This window comes from Oryza sativa, chromosome 4, assembly GCF_034140825.1.
Source record: "Oryza sativa Japonica Group chromosome 4, ASM3414082v1".
NCBI lineage: Eukaryota > Viridiplantae > Streptophyta > Magnoliopsida > Poales > Poaceae > Oryza > Oryza sativa.
In genome coordinates, this window is record NC_089038.1 from 29,655,100 (window position 1) to 29,673,045 (window position 17,946).

At 45.1% G+C, this 17,946-nt stretch overlaps 4 protein-coding genes and 2 non-coding genes across 6 annotated transcripts; all 6 read left to right on the plus strand.

Annotated features, from left to right (window-relative positions):
- Positions 1-212: 212 nt before the first annotated feature.
- Positions 213-1,727, plus strand: LOC4336751 (uncharacterized). Its single transcript, XM_015778786.3, has 5 exons — positions 213-635; positions 795-949; positions 1,068-1,134; positions 1,231-1,282; positions 1,435-1,727. The coding sequence occupies exons 1-5, from the start codon at positions 272-274 to the stop codon at positions 1,526-1,528; spliced, it is 732 nt and encodes a 243-aa protein (XP_015634272.1). The 5' UTR covers positions 213-271; the 3' UTR covers positions 1,529-1,727.
- Positions 1,728-2,585: 858 nt separating this feature from the next.
- LOC112938874 (small nucleolar RNA Z199) lies at positions 2,586-2,660 on the plus strand. The gene has a single exon (XR_003242193.1). It is a non-coding gene; the product is annotated as a small nucleolar RNA Z199 (small nucleolar RNA).
- Positions 2,661-2,897: 237 nt separating this feature from the next.
- On the plus strand, positions 2,898-2,994 carry LOC112938879 (small nucleolar RNA R64/Z200 family). The gene has a single exon (XR_003242198.1). It is a non-coding gene; the product is annotated as a small nucleolar RNA R64/Z200 family (small nucleolar RNA).
- A 941-nt stretch (positions 2,995-3,935) lies between these two features.
- Positions 3,936-4,974, plus strand: LOC136356138 (protein SPIRAL1-like 4). The gene is made up of 2 exons (XM_066309706.1): positions 3,936-4,343; positions 4,463-4,974. The coding sequence occupies exons 1-2, from the start codon at positions 4,041-4,043 to the stop codon at positions 4,541-4,543; spliced, it is 384 nt and encodes a 127-aa protein (XP_066165803.1). The 5' UTR covers positions 3,936-4,040; the 3' UTR covers positions 4,544-4,974.
- Positions 4,975-8,220: 3,246 nt separating this feature from the next.
- LOC4336753 (beta-carotene hydroxylase 2, chloroplastic) lies at positions 8,221-10,288 on the plus strand. The gene is made up of 6 exons (XM_015778662.3): positions 8,221-8,734; positions 8,873-8,932; positions 9,033-9,239; positions 9,350-9,475; positions 9,597-9,653; positions 9,776-10,288. Exons 1-6 carry the CDS (start codon positions 8,324-8,326, stop codon positions 9,842-9,844), a joined length of 930 nt encoding a protein of 309 aa, XP_015634148.1. The 5' UTR covers positions 8,221-8,323; the 3' UTR covers positions 9,845-10,288.
- Positions 10,289-14,364: 4,076 nt separating this feature from the next.
- On the plus strand, positions 14,365-16,110 carry LOC107276646 (uncharacterized). Its single transcript, XM_026024605.2, has 4 exons — positions 14,365-14,482; positions 15,388-15,483; positions 15,577-15,774; positions 15,861-16,110. The coding sequence occupies exons 2-3, from the start codon at positions 15,414-15,416 to the stop codon at positions 15,768-15,770; spliced, it is 264 nt and encodes an 87-aa protein (XP_025880390.1). The 5' UTR covers positions 14,365-14,482; positions 15,388-15,413; the 3' UTR covers positions 15,771-15,774; positions 15,861-16,110.
- The last annotated feature ends 1,836 nt before the right edge of the window (positions 16,111-17,946 follow it).

The following is a 17,946-nucleotide window of genomic DNA, read 5'->3' on the forward strand; positions in this document are numbered from 1 at the left end:
GTTTTATAAATACTTTAATTTTGCGTAACGTTGTATCACACTCCTCTTCTTTTCTTTTTCTTTTTTCCATTTCCATATTTCGATCTCAAATAATAGGCGTGGTGTAGTACATGGTGTCATTGGTCACCACATATATATTTCTGAAAGTGAAAAAGGCAAACATATTTCGGCCTCAAAAATAAAAACTACTAGAAAAAAGTCCATTTCTTCTTGGTCGCTTTGTTGGCGAGGCCGGATCAGCTCCGGTCCTCCGGCGGCCGCAGGAAAAGGAATGGCCATGCTTGTCCGCTCTCCAACTTCTACCCTCCCCGCAGCGAATCACCGGCAGAAATCCGGCGTGCTCCTCCGGCGTCCAACGCGCCGCTCCGCTCGCCGTTTCCAACTGCACGCGGAGAAGCCCGCTTCCCCTGGCGCGGGCAACGAGACGTCCTCCAGCTCGGAGAACGCCGTCCTCAGGGCCGCCTGGTACGGCTCCGAGCTCCTCGGCATCGCCGCCTCGTTCTTCCGGCCGTCGCAGCCGCCTACGGAGGGGGACAGCGCCGGAGCCGTAGAAGAAGCAGCGTCGGAGCCTCAGGGCCGCGCTCAGGTCGCCGAGGCTGTCAAGGATGACTTCGCGCGGTCATATTTCGTCACAGGTCAGCGACGGACTGTGAAATGCTTAAATAACTCGAGTCGTTTCTGATGAACAATCGATCGGTGATGCAGCGCGCGATTGTTTATGTAATTTTCAGAGTTTTGTTTATCATTTAGGCTTCACCGTGCACATTTCTGTGTTTGCTTCCTACTTGTTGCAGGGAATCTCACGCTGAAGGCTTATGAAGAGGACTGCGAGTTCGCCGACCCTGCAGGTTCGTTCAATGGCCTGCAGCGCTTCAAGAGAAACTGCACAAACTTCGGTTCTCTCTTGGAAAAATCTAACATGAAGCTCACCAAATGGGAGGATCTGGAGGTACCACGATTTAACACATGCTATATATCTCGTTGCTGATGCTTAGGGCAAATCCACTAACCCATCTTGCTGCGGCTGCTGCTGAAGATGATTCATGATTCTGGACTTGTGGTTGCAGGACAAATCAATTGGACACTGGCGTTTCAGCTGCGTCATGTCGTTCCCCTGGAGGCCTATTCTGTCCGGTAAGTGCGTGCCATTTAACATGTCCTTCCTTGCTTTCTTGCTCTGTAGGTATACGTTTCAGTTTTTCACTCTCTTTTTTCACTGTTTCATTTCAGCGACCGGGTACACTGAATATTACTTCGACGCTGGATCAGGAAAGGTGTGCAGGTACGTACGTACTGAGACGATGAAATCCAGTGATTTTTAGGAGCAGAGAGAGAGAGAGAGAGAGAGAGAGAGAGAGAGAGAGAGAGAGAGAGAGAACACACAGATGTTGCGTCGTTGTGCCTGACGAACTGACGGATTTTACTGTCGTCCAGGCATGTCGAGCACTGGAACGTCCCCAAGATGGCACTCCTGCGGCAGATTTTCAGGCCGAGTCGATGGGTATGGGAGAAACGCACCGACGAATGAAGCATCGGTGTTCATCGTGAACTAGGATTATGCATGATTATACTCAATGGTACCTGGTTAGGGGCATTAGTAGTACTAGTACCTTGCATGGACCGCATGGTAGCCTATCAGGTTAAGGCTGCTCGCTCCTGTTGTACAGACTACAGACTACAAGCAGTAATAGATCGAACCATAATCATTTTAGTTCTGGGAGATTAAACCGTATTGGGACATCCTTCAATTATCTGTTCTAATCTAAACAACGCCAACAGAAGGATAATTAGCGATGGGATATCTGGAATCGTTTCTCGGATGAGAGTCTGAACTCTGAATAATCTCTGTAGTTTCTCTTGTGCAATGCAACTGCAGCATCCCCGCCAGGTTTCCCAAACCGTCAGGGCCGGGATTACCACGTCCCTGCGGTAAGCACGGTTACCGCGTGGTAACCGTGAAAAACCGTACGAAACCATACAAAATTTATCAAATATTTAAATTATTCTTTAAATTTATTTGAATTTAAAGAGGTTACCGTGGGTTTTTTATTACTGTACCCCGTGGTAAGACTGGTAACCGACGTAATGTAAACTCTGATCCTCGCAATCCAGGAATCGGAATCCTCGAAATCAATTGAAAACTCTGATCCCCGCAATCCAGGAATCGGAATCCTCGAAATCAAATGGACTGTAATGTGTAACGTGCCAGGATTACACATAGACCCCCTTCGACTGTGTGGTTCCAGAACCTTCCTAGCCTCGACGGGAACGTACTGTGTCGCGCCTTAAACAGGCCCGGCCCATATAAGCAGTTGGGCCTTCTAGGGTTTCTTATGTCGCACGACTTTATAAGTAGGTGTGGTGCCTGCTAGGACGGCCGCAATCTTTCTTCCACGGCAGCCGCCTCTTCTGGTGATCTTTTTCTCGCTTCTCCTGACTCCCTGCGTTCTCAATTCTTTCGATTTGCTGCCCTTGCTTTGATGTTCTTGTTCGCATAGCCTTCTCTCTCGTGGTATTTCTGAAGTTCTTCGGATGAATCCGCGGTTAGTTAGTTTGTTTGTGTTTTCTGAAGCAACAGTTTTGCTGGTCAAATGATGAGAGATATAACTGCAACAATATGATCCATGATGTGATTCTTAGTATTTAAGTCTCTGATGACCACTTCGCTGTTTCTAATGGCTGTACTAGTCTACTTTTTTTTTCAAAAAAAACTTTTTGTTAAACCGGTCCTTTGTAGGAAGTGATGAAGAAAAGGTTGGTCCGTGTTTCTGATTTGTCAGTGACTGATAACCATCTCTCTTTGCTTCTGATCCTACGGACAAATGACATTCTTTTGTTATTATTCCTTAAAATCTTTAAATCCCCTTATGCATTTGTTCTCTTGCACTTTGCCTATGTTGTTGCGAGGATGAATTATGAACAAACTTCGCATGTCAGACTTCGGAGATGCTTCAAAGCATCCATGAGAAGACATGTCATACGACTGAGCAATGCTGGCACCATCTGTTAATCTCTAGCTAGATAAGTTTTCAGACTATGACAACTCACTGTTAGCGGCCGGAGAACGGAGTCCTTAGACCTTAATCTGAATAAAATTAAATATTTTTCAGTACTATGAATATGGACAGTAATATTTTGGGATGGAGATAGTATTAGCTTTCAATATGCACTTTTTTCAAACAGAAAAAAAGTTGAAAGAAAAAGAAAAGGTAAGGTAATCGTCGCTCTACCGTTGTAATCGGATCGTAATGTGCTGAGTAGGACAGAGCAAGTGCAGCATCGCCATCACCAGCCTAATGAAGTAATGGTAATAGGAGTGAGCAACAAAAAATCAGAACGGGCGATCGTAAGAAGATTCCTCGCAAGCTGATATCCCGCAACAAAAGCACTGATTAATCAGAACGGCGATTGAGACGTGCAATGCTACTGTGATACACTGGTACTGGACGTTGACGCTTCTGCGTGTGTAGGATGAAAAATAATGAGATATTCCCACGCTTAAAATGGCAAACAATTTTTTTGAAGGAAGGGAACAAAACAATTTTGGGCTTGAACAATCACAGCCATTCGCTCTATTAAACTGTTCAAGACTTCAAGCACAGTTAAGTTCCGTCTGGGGCGCCATATCACTGTGCAGCATGACCCACTTACCAACTGAGAAAAACTGCAGGATGTCACTGTCAACTGTCTGTGAACTGTGACAAATGGGTTTCTTCTTGTGTATCGAGTGTTTAACAGCGGATTGTGCGTTGCTTTTCCGAACGTAGGATCAGCGTTGGAGGGACGTGATTGGGGAGTTGGCAAACTGTCGTGCTCTTGCATCCCAAAAGGAGATAACGTCCAGCTCATGCTTTTCACAGCTTCTTAATCATTATATCGTGTGATTAGTTGATTTGTGCGCTATCAATAAGCTGTCCGAAGATGCACCACGCTCGCATCAAGCTCCATATAAATAGCTGACACCAGTACATCAAGTCATTGCTACAGATCACACTCGCTCAGATCAACAAACGCAGATAGAGAGCGCCGAGAGGAAGAAGATGAGTAGAGCCTGTAGAGGAGAGAGCAGTGGCGGTGGCCGGAGCTCTCTGGGCTACCTCTTCGAGCCGGAGCCGGAGGATATCATTCCGGATCACTCGACTAAATCCGTTCAAGGAACCAACAAGGCCCCAAAAGGCAATATTGTTCTTGGGGACAAGATGGCCAGCGACGAAGCAGATCAAGAACACCAGGCTGCTGCTCCTCTGAAGAAAGAAGACTCCAACCCAATAGTATCTAGCCGATCTGCTTCAAACATCTACCATACTAACCAAGTAGGCAATAACTCTGGCCTTCTTATCACGGTGAGTATATATCAGAGAGTATATATACCTCTTGCTTGTAGACTCTAGAAATGGATTATGGTATGCATAAGCATAACCTGAGCTATTTGTATTGAGTTTGCCCCACTTTTTTTTTGAAGGACCGGCCGTCCACGAGAGTCCGTTGTGCGCCTGGAGGGCCATCGTCGCTTGGATTTCTGTTTGGTGATGAGGATGCCTAACGTGCAAGTGCAACTCTACAAGACCATAGCAGTGTTGTTATGACTGTACACCTATCCTTTGCATCCATGGGGTGGAGCAAGATTTGGCCCAAGTCTTGGAGACTTGGACCGGGGTATGTCTTGGGTTGTGCCTCTGTATCTTCAGATATTTACGTTTATTCCCAACAATACTTGTGCTCCATGTCCTGGTTTTAGGGATCTAGTTTAATTTATGTACGTACGTGTGTGGCAAAGGTCTCCGCCGTATGGTGTGAGGATGCGTGCTAATTGCTTTATCGTGTGTGTGCATGTTTCTGTATCTTTGTTTCGGCCTGTTATTTGTTGCATGGCTATTTGACATTATTGTTGTAAATTGTTGCCATCGAGGGCATAAGTTGTATTTATATATGTGACTAGTAATTTATGTTTGGATGATCTTCTGTATGGTGAAATTATGGACCACATGTGTTGGTGTGTTTTCCGGATAATATGGATTCGCCTAAAGATTATGGTGCTCTCCACTGTTGGTAGAAAACAATTTAAACCGTTAATCTTATTTGATCGAACGATTTATATCTATATATACTACCACCCTAATTAGCGGGAGTAGAACATGGTTTAGAATGTGTGGAGGGGTATAATCGTCATTTAGTAGGAACTGAACTTTTTTCTTCTTTTTTTGGCTTTTTGGATGGAACAGAGCTATGTCAGTGAAATGGATAACCACCTATCAATCTAGCCAGGAAAAAACATAAATAACAAAATGACCCTAATCACTGTAGTAGCCAATCGCTCAAAGATTTATGGTGTTCATGTATAAAGTAACCAATCGCCTTAATCTTGAGAATTATCGATCAAGATGATAAGAATATCATAACCGACTAGCGGAACCGATTTATATATCAAAACTAGCCTCCTCTATAACAATTTAGATTGATTTTGGGGTAAGCACGTATTTCATATGGGTAAATCGGAAGGTTTACGGGACAAATCTACAGAGGATATCGACTTTCGTAACAAATACAAACAATTTACAACAAAAACTATAAAAAATTATGGGCGCATGGCCATATCGAGGAAAACTTACGAAAATTGAGACCTAAACATGGGGAGTCTAGGACTTGGGCAACCAACGATGTCTTGGCGTTGGCAAGATGACCAGACGAGTAGGCAACATCATGAGGAACTCGGGAGTCTTGGACTTGGGGGGTGGCGCGAGATGCCTTGGCGAGGCAAACAGGAGGTGCCAATGTTGGTGTCTCGCTTGCTCTCGTGGCAGGCACAGTCCATAGGTGGAGCGATTGGACAGTAGAATAGGCGCATGCAAACGACCAACCGACACAACACTATGATAGTTGAGCTAGTGAGCTCATCTCCACTGGGTCCCCCCAAATTTCTAAGGCGGGGGTGAGGGGGCTATATGATCAAGGAGATTGCACGCGCTCATCATGGTTGGATGGACAAACTAGGCAAAAGGTTGAGAAAAAAATATGGCTAAAAAGTAGAAGATCGGTTTATTGTCGAGGGTTAGGGTGGTTATTCAATTGAATCGACCACAACCATTTTAGGGGGCGGGGGGATTTTTATATAAGCAGCTCGTTCTTCATTTCCTATAAGCTTTGGGCCTAAACAAGAAAACATGATAACTGTTTTAATTGGACTCGAACGAAGTTCTCCCATCGTTTAGACCGACCTCCGAGGAAAAGCCCTTATCTCTTCCAGATTTGATCTAAATTTGTTTAAAATTCAAATTCATGCTAAACATGGTTGTCAACAATGTCAATGGTCTTGTTCAAATGCTATATTAAAATGGGCCGCCCAAACACTCCACAACCAAGAACGCACGGCCCATCAACCCAACTTTCATGGCGCCATGGCCGCTCGCTGCTGCAGCAGCGCCCATCCACTCGTTTCATCGACGACCGTATCCCGCCGACGTGGACACCTGTTGTTGTTGCCTACCAGTGGTCAATTTCCCAAACTCAGGTGAGCCCCCCAATTAACGATCGTTGCGTAGGAGTACAACATAAGCGCCTATGCCGTCCGAAGCCAAGACGCAGACTTGCAGAGGCCAGAGGGAATGAAAGGATCACCATCAACGAGCGACTCTTCCTCCTGCAATCTGCACCATCAAGATTGCCTCTGTTCAGCGTTTTTTCTCACGCTTTTTCTTCGTCTTTTCGTGCGCACTTTTCTGACTTATTTTCTTTTCCGTGGCGGCGAGGCCTCACGAACGCGATGAGATGCTCGATCGGTAGACAGGAGGGAGGGCAGGCGGGGGAGGCGACAGCGTGTTCCTGCCCTTCGCCGCACAACGCCCACAGGCGCCGTAACTGTACACGGTATGGACATGGCACGCTCGATCCTTGTAATTTGTACTCTACTACCGTGTGGCGTTGGACTGTTCTCGCTGTCAGGTGTCAGGCCCGACCGCCCAACTTTGAGAGGACCTACTCCCCACTCGTAGTATTTGTACCGTTTCATAAGGCTATTTACAATGCTCATAGGTGACGTTCAGCCTCAACCATCTACGTCGAAAATTCGGCGCCATGTACATATCTGCCATTCCCAACTGAAGATCACGGAGCCTAAACGAAGCAACCCGTTCTTCGTCAGAACTGGCAAGCGTGGGGCAAGACGCGGGGCGCATTGAGAGGGGGCATGGCCCTGTGCAACGCCACCATACTCGTGCAACGGTCACGGCGGCAGCACAGGGAGAAGAAGGAAAGATGGCAACTGCGGTGGCCTAGGGCGGAGAAGGGAAGATGCCGGCGGCGGAGGAAGAGAAGGCGGCGGATCTAGCACCTAACCTCATCGTCGTCACCGTTCCGCCCCGCCTCTGAACGCAATAGTGACAGATCGACGGAGAGGGCCGCCCCGAACCCTGCAAGCGCACCGCCGAGCTCCCCCCGCGCCATCCGCCAATCGAAGGAGGAGGAGAGGTGGAGCCCCGCCGCCGCCGTCGCCGCTTGGACTGCACCTCTGCCGCTCGGGCCGCCAATCAGAGGAGGAGAAGGAGAGGCGGCGCCGCGCTTGGGCCGCGCCGCCGCCGAGCTCCGTTGCGCCGTTCGTCGCGGGCGTGCCACGGAGCTCCCCCCGCGCCATCCACCAGTCAAAGCAGGAGGAGAGGTGGAGCCCTGCCGGCGCTGTTGCCGCTTGGATTGTGCCGGTGCCACTCAGGCCGCCGATTGAAGAAGGAGGAGAGGTGGCGCCGCTCTTGGGCCACGCCGCCACCGCTTGGGCCGTGCCTCCGCCGCTCTGCTCGGCTCCGTCGGCAGGAGACACTTGGTGCCGCCACTCGCTTTCTCTCCGCTAGGCAAAATTGCTGAGAGAGGAGAGAGATGGAGAGGAAAAATGAAGGAGAGATAGAGACGGGACCCACCGAAAATAATCTGCATTGTGGAGCATGTGACATATATAGTTCTTAATCCACGTGACTTGTGAGGTTCGGTAAAAATTGGTGGCACATTGCTATTGCCCTAAGAAATATTTGCCCTTGCAGCCGTTGGATCCAAATCGACCGGCAACCAGGGCCCCATCGCCTTCTCGCTGACATGAACGTCTGTGAGCCAACGAGAAATCACAGTCGAATTTCCCCGCTTCGTCGTCCCCAGATGCACACGCGTTCCACGGTAAGCCACCGGGCGACTCGACGACTCGACGTCTCTTTAAGTAGTAGTACTACGACCGAGCCGCGGGGTCTCTCGATTACACTCCCCCGTCACACTCTCCCGCTCCATCCCTGTCCACGAAAGCGCGCGCGGGTAAGATACGAGGCCGGGAGGGAAGAACGACCACGGCATGGCCACCGGTCTCTCCGGCGGCGCTATGACCAGCTTCGCCGTCAAGAAGCCGCTCCTCGCGGCCGCCGTGCGCCGCCGGTCGTGGCCCCCGCCGTCGGGCCGCGCGCTGCCGTTCTCGCCGCTCACGCGGACCCCGCGCAGCCGCGGGCTCGGGACCGTCACGTGCTTCGTGCCGCAGGGCACGGAGAGCCAGCAGGCCCCGGCTCCGTCCCCGCCGCCGACGGTGCCCGTGCCCGTGCCCTCGCTGGAGGAAGAGGCGGCTGCCGCGGCGGCGCGGCGCATCGCGGAGAGGAAGGCGCGGAAGCTGTCGGAGAGGCGGACGTACCTGGTTGCGGCCGTCATGTCCAGCCTCGGCTTCACGTCCATGGCCGTCGCCGCCGTGTACTACCGCTTCCATTGGCAACTGGAGGTACATCTCCTCTTCGCTTCTACTTCCATTATAGTATGCGGAGAAGTCATCGCCGTAATTTTTGCCGGACAAGATGTCCCAGTAATTTAAGTGTGCAAATGGTTGTTGACCGTGGTTGATATCTGTGCGGCCGTGCAGGGCGGGGATGTGCCGATGACCGAGATGTTTGGCACGTTTGCGCTCTCCGTCGGCGCAGCGGTAAGCGGCCGTGACACCGCAAAATCCCTGTTTGCTCGCTGATAACGTCCTTGGGATGTCAAAATTTTGCTTAATTTTGACGCTCGCTGGGGGGTTGCAGGTTGGGATGGAGTTCTGGGCGCAGTGGGCGCACCGCTCGCTGTGGCACGCCTCCCTGTGGCACATGCACGAGTCGCACCACCGTGCGCGCGAGGGCCCGTTCGAGCTCAACGACGTGTTCGCCATCACCAACGCCGTGCCGGCCATCTCCCTCCTCGCCTACGGCTTCTTCCACCGGGGCATCGTCCCCGGCCTCTGCTTCGGCGCGGTAAGCCCAGCGCCCTGCAGGGAGCACGTAACGCTCTCTCTGGTCGGCCGGGCCCACCTGTCAGAGCCATCCAATTGGGATCTGACCTGCCACGTGTCCGTTTCTTACAGGGCCTCGGGATTACGCTGTTCGGCATGGCCTACATGTTCGTCCACGACGGCCTGGTCCACCGCCGCTTCCCCGTCGGCCCCATCGCGAATGTGCCCTACTTCCGGCGAGTGGCCGCGGCCCACAAGGTACGAGACCACCAGCTGCTCACTGACGTTTACTGCACCACTACTACTAGTCCACGCTGCTACTACTACTACTGGCTAGAGAGTGTACTTTTGCTGATTTTCTTTGTGTGGCCACGAGCAGATACACCACACGGACAAGTTCGAGGGCGTACCGTATGGGCTGTTTCTTGGACCCAAGGTGCGTGACTGGTGCCTATGCATTTGTCGTCTATATGTGCTTGTGACCAGTACATGACAAAGCAATCCTGGTTTCCTTGTACCGTCTTCTCGATCTCAACGTGTGTGTGGTCGTGCGTGCAGGAGCTGGAGGAGGTTGGTGGTCTGGAAGAGCTGGAGAAGGAGCTTGCGAGAATCAACCGGAGCTTGTGATTTTGACGGCGGCAATTGCAGCTAGCAAGACTGCGCCTGTCGAGCTAGCAGAATTGCCTTTGCCTTGCAAGATTTTTTGTATTTCTGGCCGCTTCGTCGACTCCATTAATTGTCGGTACCGGAGAGAAGGGGACTCCAGAAGCGGAAGCGCTTCGAGTATACGACGATGTGGCAGCGGTGAAGAGCACAGTATATTTGTTTGATTGTGGCCTGTGGCATGCATGCGTCTCTGCGGCTGAACATTGTAAGGAGGATGTTCTGTGGGATGGTTATTCTTTGAATTTCACTGCGCCAACGTTTTTGGTGGAGACGTTGTGCGTCCAGTCCCCTGTCTTGTAAGAAGCACCACATTACTGTGTATAACACATGTTAGAGATTGTTAACCACTTCAATGAAACTAAAATAGGTGGTTGGCAACAATGCTGAAATTTCAGGACTTTCACATCTGTCTTGTTCAGTGGTGCGCCGCATATGCGAATGATTGTCCACATTGCTCCCGGTCATTCTACGCGACTCCATCTTTATTCGTAGAGGGTATGTAGTGCATGCCATACGGCCCATACTGGTATTACGTGACAATTCACAATTTTCTTATTGTCTACTACTCTTTCATAAAAGATAAACTCTAGTTACTAATCTAGATACGCATGTATCTAAGATTTATAGTTAGGATTGAACATTTTTTTTTAAAACGGATTGAGGTAAAAAAGAAAAACTCACCATGTGAGCTCGTTTTTCGTGTGTGCTACTAGCAGCATGATCTCGGGGTCAGATAAGGAAATCACAAAATCTGGTCATTGATTAGACAGCCATGGAGACTGGGAGGTAAAAAAAATATAAACAAACTAAATTGATCACAACAGAAGTATATATGGTCAACAATATCAAAATATTCCTTGTTCTTGAAAAGAGAGTTACATGTATCTTGTATTTGTGAAATCAAAATGCGTTTTGATTATTATTCTGTGACGAACGATTGACATCTATGATTATTGATTTTGATATTTGGAGATTATTGGTGAAGTGGTTTTGGAGATGATTGAGTTTTCAGGTGATGAACAGGGTTACTGTTTTGTCAGGACCGGATTCTGTGTCGGTTTCGGTTTCGGGTTGTTTGTTTGGATATCCGTTATTGTTTCATGTTTATGGCTTCTAGATGGATACTATGCGTATGTAATATTGTTGTTTGCTACCAATGAGTTAAGTTGGAGATAGCTTGGCCTCGGAATATGGTTTCTTTGTTTGATTCATGTGTAGGTGACTTGATGTCTCGGGAAAGTATTGCCGGTGATGGATTGGGAGTCAACTTGGGGAAAAGGCGATGTCCGTGACGGTCAGATATCATGCAGGATACTTAGGCTAGAGTTCAATGCACGTGGTTGGTGAATATTCCATATGGCATACGATGGAGGTATTGTGTGCGTATGGGATGCGGAGTCGAATTTGGAAGGAGTCCAAATTTGATATGATTGGAGTTTGTAAAGTTTGTTTCTTGTACGGGAAGGTTTCCTAGGTGGATTAGGACTTCATGTATAAATAAAGAGGAAGCGTGAGGCTTATCGGTATCATTTTTGAGAGCAATTGAGTTGTAAGTTTAATTAGGGTTTCGAGTTTAGTCGAGATTTTCGTGAGGAGTGCTGTTGTTGCACTTTATAAACACAGAGAGAAGTAATAAAGTTATCATCTACTTTGAGAGTTCTTCGATTTATGTTTGCTCGGATTCGGCGGTCTAACCGGCAAGACACCGGCGGTCAGACTGGCGGCATACCTGCGGTCAGACCGGTGACGACGACAGGAGGCATAGGCGATCTTCAGGCGGTTGGACTGGGCGATCAACTCCAGTTAGACCGATGGTATTAGCTCGGTCAGACCGGCAGATCAATTTTGGTCAGACCGCGATCCGTCGAATTTGAGGGTAACTTTTAATTCCGCAAAAAGTTTAGGTTTTGGGGTATACGAACCATTCACCCCCTCTCTGGTTGGCCTAGTTCTTATGTTTTTTTGATCCTACTGTATTGCGAGGGGGTATATGCCTTTGACGAATACTATACTACCTCCGTTTCTCGCTGGATCTGGCCGCTGTGGGAGAGCTTAATGCCATGATCGCCTGATCCAACCGTAGCCGCTCCGCTTATTACCACCATTGCCATTTGGATCCTGCTCGTCATAGTCATCATCGTCGGGATTTGCTCACTGTTGCCATTGTCGTTTGGATCCCGCTCGTATCCGGTGTTGCTCACACCACACTTCCCATCTTCCCATCTTCCTTGGCCAATCCCGCGATGGCTCGTGCTTCTTGTCTCCAGCCAGTCGGATCCACCAGCAAAGAAGTTAGGGCCACTGGATCCGACGATCCTGTCTTTCTCGCTAATAGATGTGATGGCATCTGGTTGAGGGAGCATGACGACACTCAGTAGCAGCGGCAAGGGGGTGGTGGCAACCAGCGGGCGACCCCGGCTAGAACAGGATGTAGGGGAGGAGACGGGGTGGAGGGAAGAGATGGCCGGGAGAAAATAAATTGATCAATATATTAATATAGGAAGGGTGTAGCTATATTTATGGCACCATATTTTTCACCAAAAAATAGTCGGTATGTATTTACATTGTAAATCCTTAAATTACATATGTAATTTTAGTATATTTATAATATAAGTCTCAAAATTACATATGTACGTCCTAAAATTACATATGTAAATTCAAAAATTACATATTAATTAATATGTAGGTAGGGTGTAAGTGTGGTATAAGTGAGGTGTAATTTCTGTGTAAGTGGCTTAAAAAAATCGATTATAGCATGTGTCTACATAATTTTAGCTAACCTGATCCGGGGTCGTGCTTGATTCATATCATGTAAACTATCACGGCACGAATCTTTGTGGGGATCGAGTGATCCAGAAATCGCCTGTAATGAAGCAAAAAATGTGGCGACAGTAGTTTAGCAAATCCGTATAGGAAATACTTATTTTAAAATAATTTGTATAAAAACATAATTTTATTTTTAGAAACATATGTTATATATTAGACCTAACTCGACTTTGAAAAAGTCTAGCACTATATATACTAAATTACACGGGTAAATCTTCTATTACCTCCAATCCCCCATTCAGCAAATTAAAGGATGTCGTTTTAGCCCGTATTGCACATACCAATGCAAGTGTTAAATGCAGCAAAATGGCCTCTTTGCGCCTTTAGGCATCATTAATTCTAGCTCCAATCACCCTGTTCGGCACTGCATGCAAAATATATTTTCGCGGGTTGCTACGCAGAGCCATGAGCTTAATTAAGCGCCAACTGGATTTGTTTAGGGGCAACATGAGAAAATTTTGCCTACAAAACATAAAATGACATCTATTTGAGAAAAACAAAATGCTAAAACGACATCTATTTGGGAGTAGAGGTAATTTTCGGGCTAGTTTGGTTTGGTTCTAAAATGTGCCCTACCAATTCACTGTCAATTTTCAATAGTATTTCTTGTCGTTTAGGTTGGTGCCAAATTTTAACAACACATCTTTTAGATAGTAAAAATTTTACCCATCTAAATTTGGTAGTGTCAAAAGTTGCCCAAACTTTGGCACTACCAAGATTTTGGTATGGAAGCAAACCAAATTGGCCCTTCGTACAGATAGCTCAACCTGTCATCCATCGAAAAAATTGCTCGACACTAACGACTCTCATGCTCTTGTTATTCTACTAAGACAGTTTTAAATTATTGCTCATCCCGACCTCAAAATTCTTTTCTTTAATGAAGTCCGACACTCCGATCGACCTCAAATTCTTAAAGCAATCCAACCAAAGATTTGTTGAGTGTTTCATTTAGCTTTCATCCTTTACCTGCCTTTGACAAAGCCTCTGCAGACTTAGCGGGCGACACGCACGCATAAGAGCACTGATAAGTCGGTCGAACGCTCTTCTCGCGCGCACAGTATTTTATCCTCTGGCTCATGTGCTTGCGCCACTGCCTACGTCAAATGCACCAGCTGATGAATCGCGTGCGCTGATGCACAAACCCAGCACGATGACACCTCGCTGCAAGCAAAAAACTTATACTAACAAAGCAGCAGCAGCACGCGCTGCATTATTACTTGTATATTAAACGAAAGTTAGTTCCTCTTAGATTTGGGAAAACCCGGATGCTGTGCGGCGTTCATCAGCGAACCAAATGATAGAGGCTTAATCTTCTAGGCTACAGCTTTCAAATGGCCACGTCACTTTCTTCCACGATTGCTCCGGGGAATCAAGCCTTCTCACGTACAGTGGAATTTTAATTTTCTGAAACTCCCATCAAAATCGTAGCGCGGATCAAAGAAAAACGCAGTGTGATAGTGGCAAAATCGCGGTGGTGATAGAGGAACAGCCCAATGCCAATCCGAGATCAGTAGGCTGGAGGCCCATACAAATATAGCCCAATACCAATCGCTGTGGTAATTGTCCTGGGCCGACCACGGCTATACTGGAGCCCATGTGCTCAGGTAAGGCCATGACGCTTCTAGCATATTCTTCCGGAAATTTCTGGAGATCTCGACCATCTCCCACAAGCCGAACGCAATCTGCTCGTTCGTTCCTCGCTTCTGGGACTACGGAACTCGGAATTGAGGCATCCTGCGCAACTTGATACAAGTTTCAATCAAGAGATTCAAGGTACGGTTTCGTTTCTGTTTCTCTCCCGCGATTTGCCCTGCAATCCTGCTTTCCTTGTGTCAAAGGTACAGAATTTCTCACATCGATCGTAGCAGATGTGTGTTTTCCTACCGGAACTCGTTACCTCCAGTCTCCGCTATTCTTTGATCGCTTGTTTCTGGGCGCCTCGTTTTGAGGCAACAAGGTGGAATATGACTTTGAGTGTGGGTACACCTTAGAGATCAGGAATCTGAACGCGTAGGAAACATGAACCAATAATCTGGTTTGTAGTTCCAGATTAATCAAAATCGATTACCCATTTTTGTTCTCAGATATTGTAGTGTTTTATATACTTGAGGTACACTGACCCAAACATCCTTCCAAGATTTCTGTGCAAGCACCCAGAAAAGAAATTGTAGTTTGCTTTCACAAAAAAAAGGAGGCTCTGAAAACACTTTTAGTACGTTCTGCAAAACAAGTTACTACTCCCTTCGTCACAAGCTATAAGGATTTTTAGAGGTTTTCAGAGAGATTAAGAAAGTTGATAGAATTAATGATGGATGATTGTGATTGGTAGAAATGATGGAGTAGGTGGAGTGGAGATGCTCCTATTTTTGAATAAATTTTGAATGCTATATTTTGGACAGAGGTAGTATTAGTTTATTATAGTTGAACATGGATCATAGACTCATCAAAGATTGGAATAATTTGAGTGGAACGAAATAAGTTGCAAAATTAGGGGTTGTTCTCTTTGATGCCTAAATCAACCCTACCAATTTTTGGTATTGGGTTCATTTTAGAAACAAAGTGAACAACCCCTCAATGTGCAGCAAGCCATCAAGGTTCAAAGGGAAATCTGAACGCATTCTCATCAAACTTTCAGCAACCTTGTCTATCTTGTGAAACACCGTTTCTTCTATTCACAGATACAGGCATCGAATTACCATTACCAATGAAAGGAGCCGCAAGGTTTGTGGTGGAAAATGCAACCAGGCAAATCAAACCTGTCAATGGACTTCCGAGTATGTCAACATATCCCTCCAGTTTGCTTTGAGATTCAGTACCGAAGTTCAGTGTCTTTTGTCCTTTTTCTGCTATGTAATACTGTCGAGCAGGGTTGATGACAATTACTACTCCTCAGAAGCATGGCAAGGAAAATAATTCCAATGATTCAGTGCTCACAGAGGATGAAAACATCGAGCCACTTGTTGCTTTTAGCAGGCCACCTCCTTTGCCACCAGTTCTTGGCCCCTTGATCATGCTCTCACTTTTCAATATGTCAAGCGGCGGGGATGAAAACAAAAATTAAGCCGGTATGCCACCCATATGCATTGCATATGTTTTGCTCTTTACTTTGTGTCACGATGCCATGCTCATAATATTCAGTGTTTTTTTTCAGGAATCTGAATGAAATATGTGGTTTATCTCCGACCGCATACCGTCTCCAGAGGTGTTGTACATACTAAGTTGTAGCAATCAACTACTAGAAAAACATGATGTAGCATAAGCTATGCACTGTTTACTGCTGTAGACTTGTATGGACCAAGTAAGCTGCTGTCAAAACTCTGTTGCTAATGTTTCAGTAGCGAATTGACAACTTTCCAGGCTGCTGAAATTTGTTCAGTTGTGCTGATGTTTCAATTGCTTTATTTTCTGTGTTAGCTGTTCACTTTATGATTCGAGCCCTTCTTCAAAACTTTTCAATTGAGCCAAATAATCTATCTTTTATATTATTAAAACAGCCTTGAAAGAAGACATCACGTTCGCTGTGGGGGCTAGAAATTCTTACATTAATTGGAGAAAAGGAAAAGAAGAGTCTAACTAGAAATGCAATTTAAAAATAGCTGAAATTCGGAATTAAAAATAAACAATATTGAAAGAAGAGTTCATGTAAGAACTAAATACGAGATTAATTAAAATTTAGAATAAAAATAAAATAAAATACGGAATTAAAAAAGTTCTTACATACGAGATTAATTTAAATTTAGAATAAAAATAAAATAAAATACGGAATTAAAAAAGAAAAGGAGAGTTAAGTAGGAATAAAATTTAAAAAATAGCTAAAATTCGTAATTAAAAATAAGGAATATTGAAAGAAAAATCCATATAAGAATACAATACGAGATTAATTAATATTTGGAATAAAAATAAAAATAAAATCCGAAATTAGCAAAAATAGAAAAATAAAAGAATAGTTCAATTAGGAATACAGTTTAAAATTAACTGAAATTTGGAATAAAAAATAAGTAATATTGAAAGAAAAATCCATATAAGAACCCAATACGAGATTAATTAAAATTTAAAATAAAAAATAAAATAATATCCAAAATTATAAAAATAAAAACGATTTCAAGTAGGAATACAATTTTGAAACTATTGAAATTGAAAATAAAAATAAAAATATTAAAACAACACAATACGATACTAATTAAAATTTGAAAAAAAATAAATTCATAAATTAGAAAAAGGAAAAAAGATTTTAATTAGGAATACAATTTATAAATAACTAAAAATGATGATAAAAAATAAAGAATATTGAAAGAAAAGACCATCTAGAACACATGATGAGATAAATTAAGTAACGGGCCTATAAAGGAGTAGAGTGGTGGCGGTTGATATGACATATAAAAATTGTTAATAAAACACCAAATGGGATCCTAATAATGATTAAAAGGAGGGACAACAAGCAGGCTGTGAAGCAAACGGGCAAGACGGTTGCCGGGACTTCTAGAAAGTAAAAAAAACAAATCCCATTGATAAATCATATTTGATTTTTAAAATCTCAATAACAATAAAAAGAAGAAACATGGGATGGGGGTGTATAGGAGTATAGTTGCAGAGCCGCCGCCGGTTGGCGGGACTTCTATAAAATAAAAAAAATAAATTCTAACGATCGTTATGTTCGATTTTTAGAATCCCAATGACAATAAAGAGTAGACGGCGAACGGGCTGTAGAGGAGCATAATGGCATCATTTGATGGGACTTCTAAAAATTATAAAAAATAAAACCCAATAAGACAATAAACTCTGAAAACTACAAGGTCTAATTTTTAAAAGGTTTGGAACTTCTAAAAAGTACAAATAAAAAACCCAATGATAATCATGTTTGATTTTAAAATCTCACCGACAATAAAGAAGAGAGGCAACGGGTGAGCCATAGAAGAGTACAATGGCAACGCCGCTGACGGTTTGGCGGGATTTATAAAAAGTAAAAAATGAATCCGAACAATAATTATGTTCGATTTTTAAAATCCCAATGACAATAAAGAGAAGAGATAGTGGAGGGGCCGTAGAGGAGTATAATGGCAGCGTTTAATGGGACTTCTAGAAATTATAAAAATGAAACCCAGCGAGATAATAAACTCTACAAACTATAAGATCCAATTTTTAAAGATTTAAAGGAGAATGAATAGAAATAGTGGTAAATCGAGCAAGAAAATAAAGGAGATGACAGAAATAAATGGTATTTGACTTTTAAAAGCTAT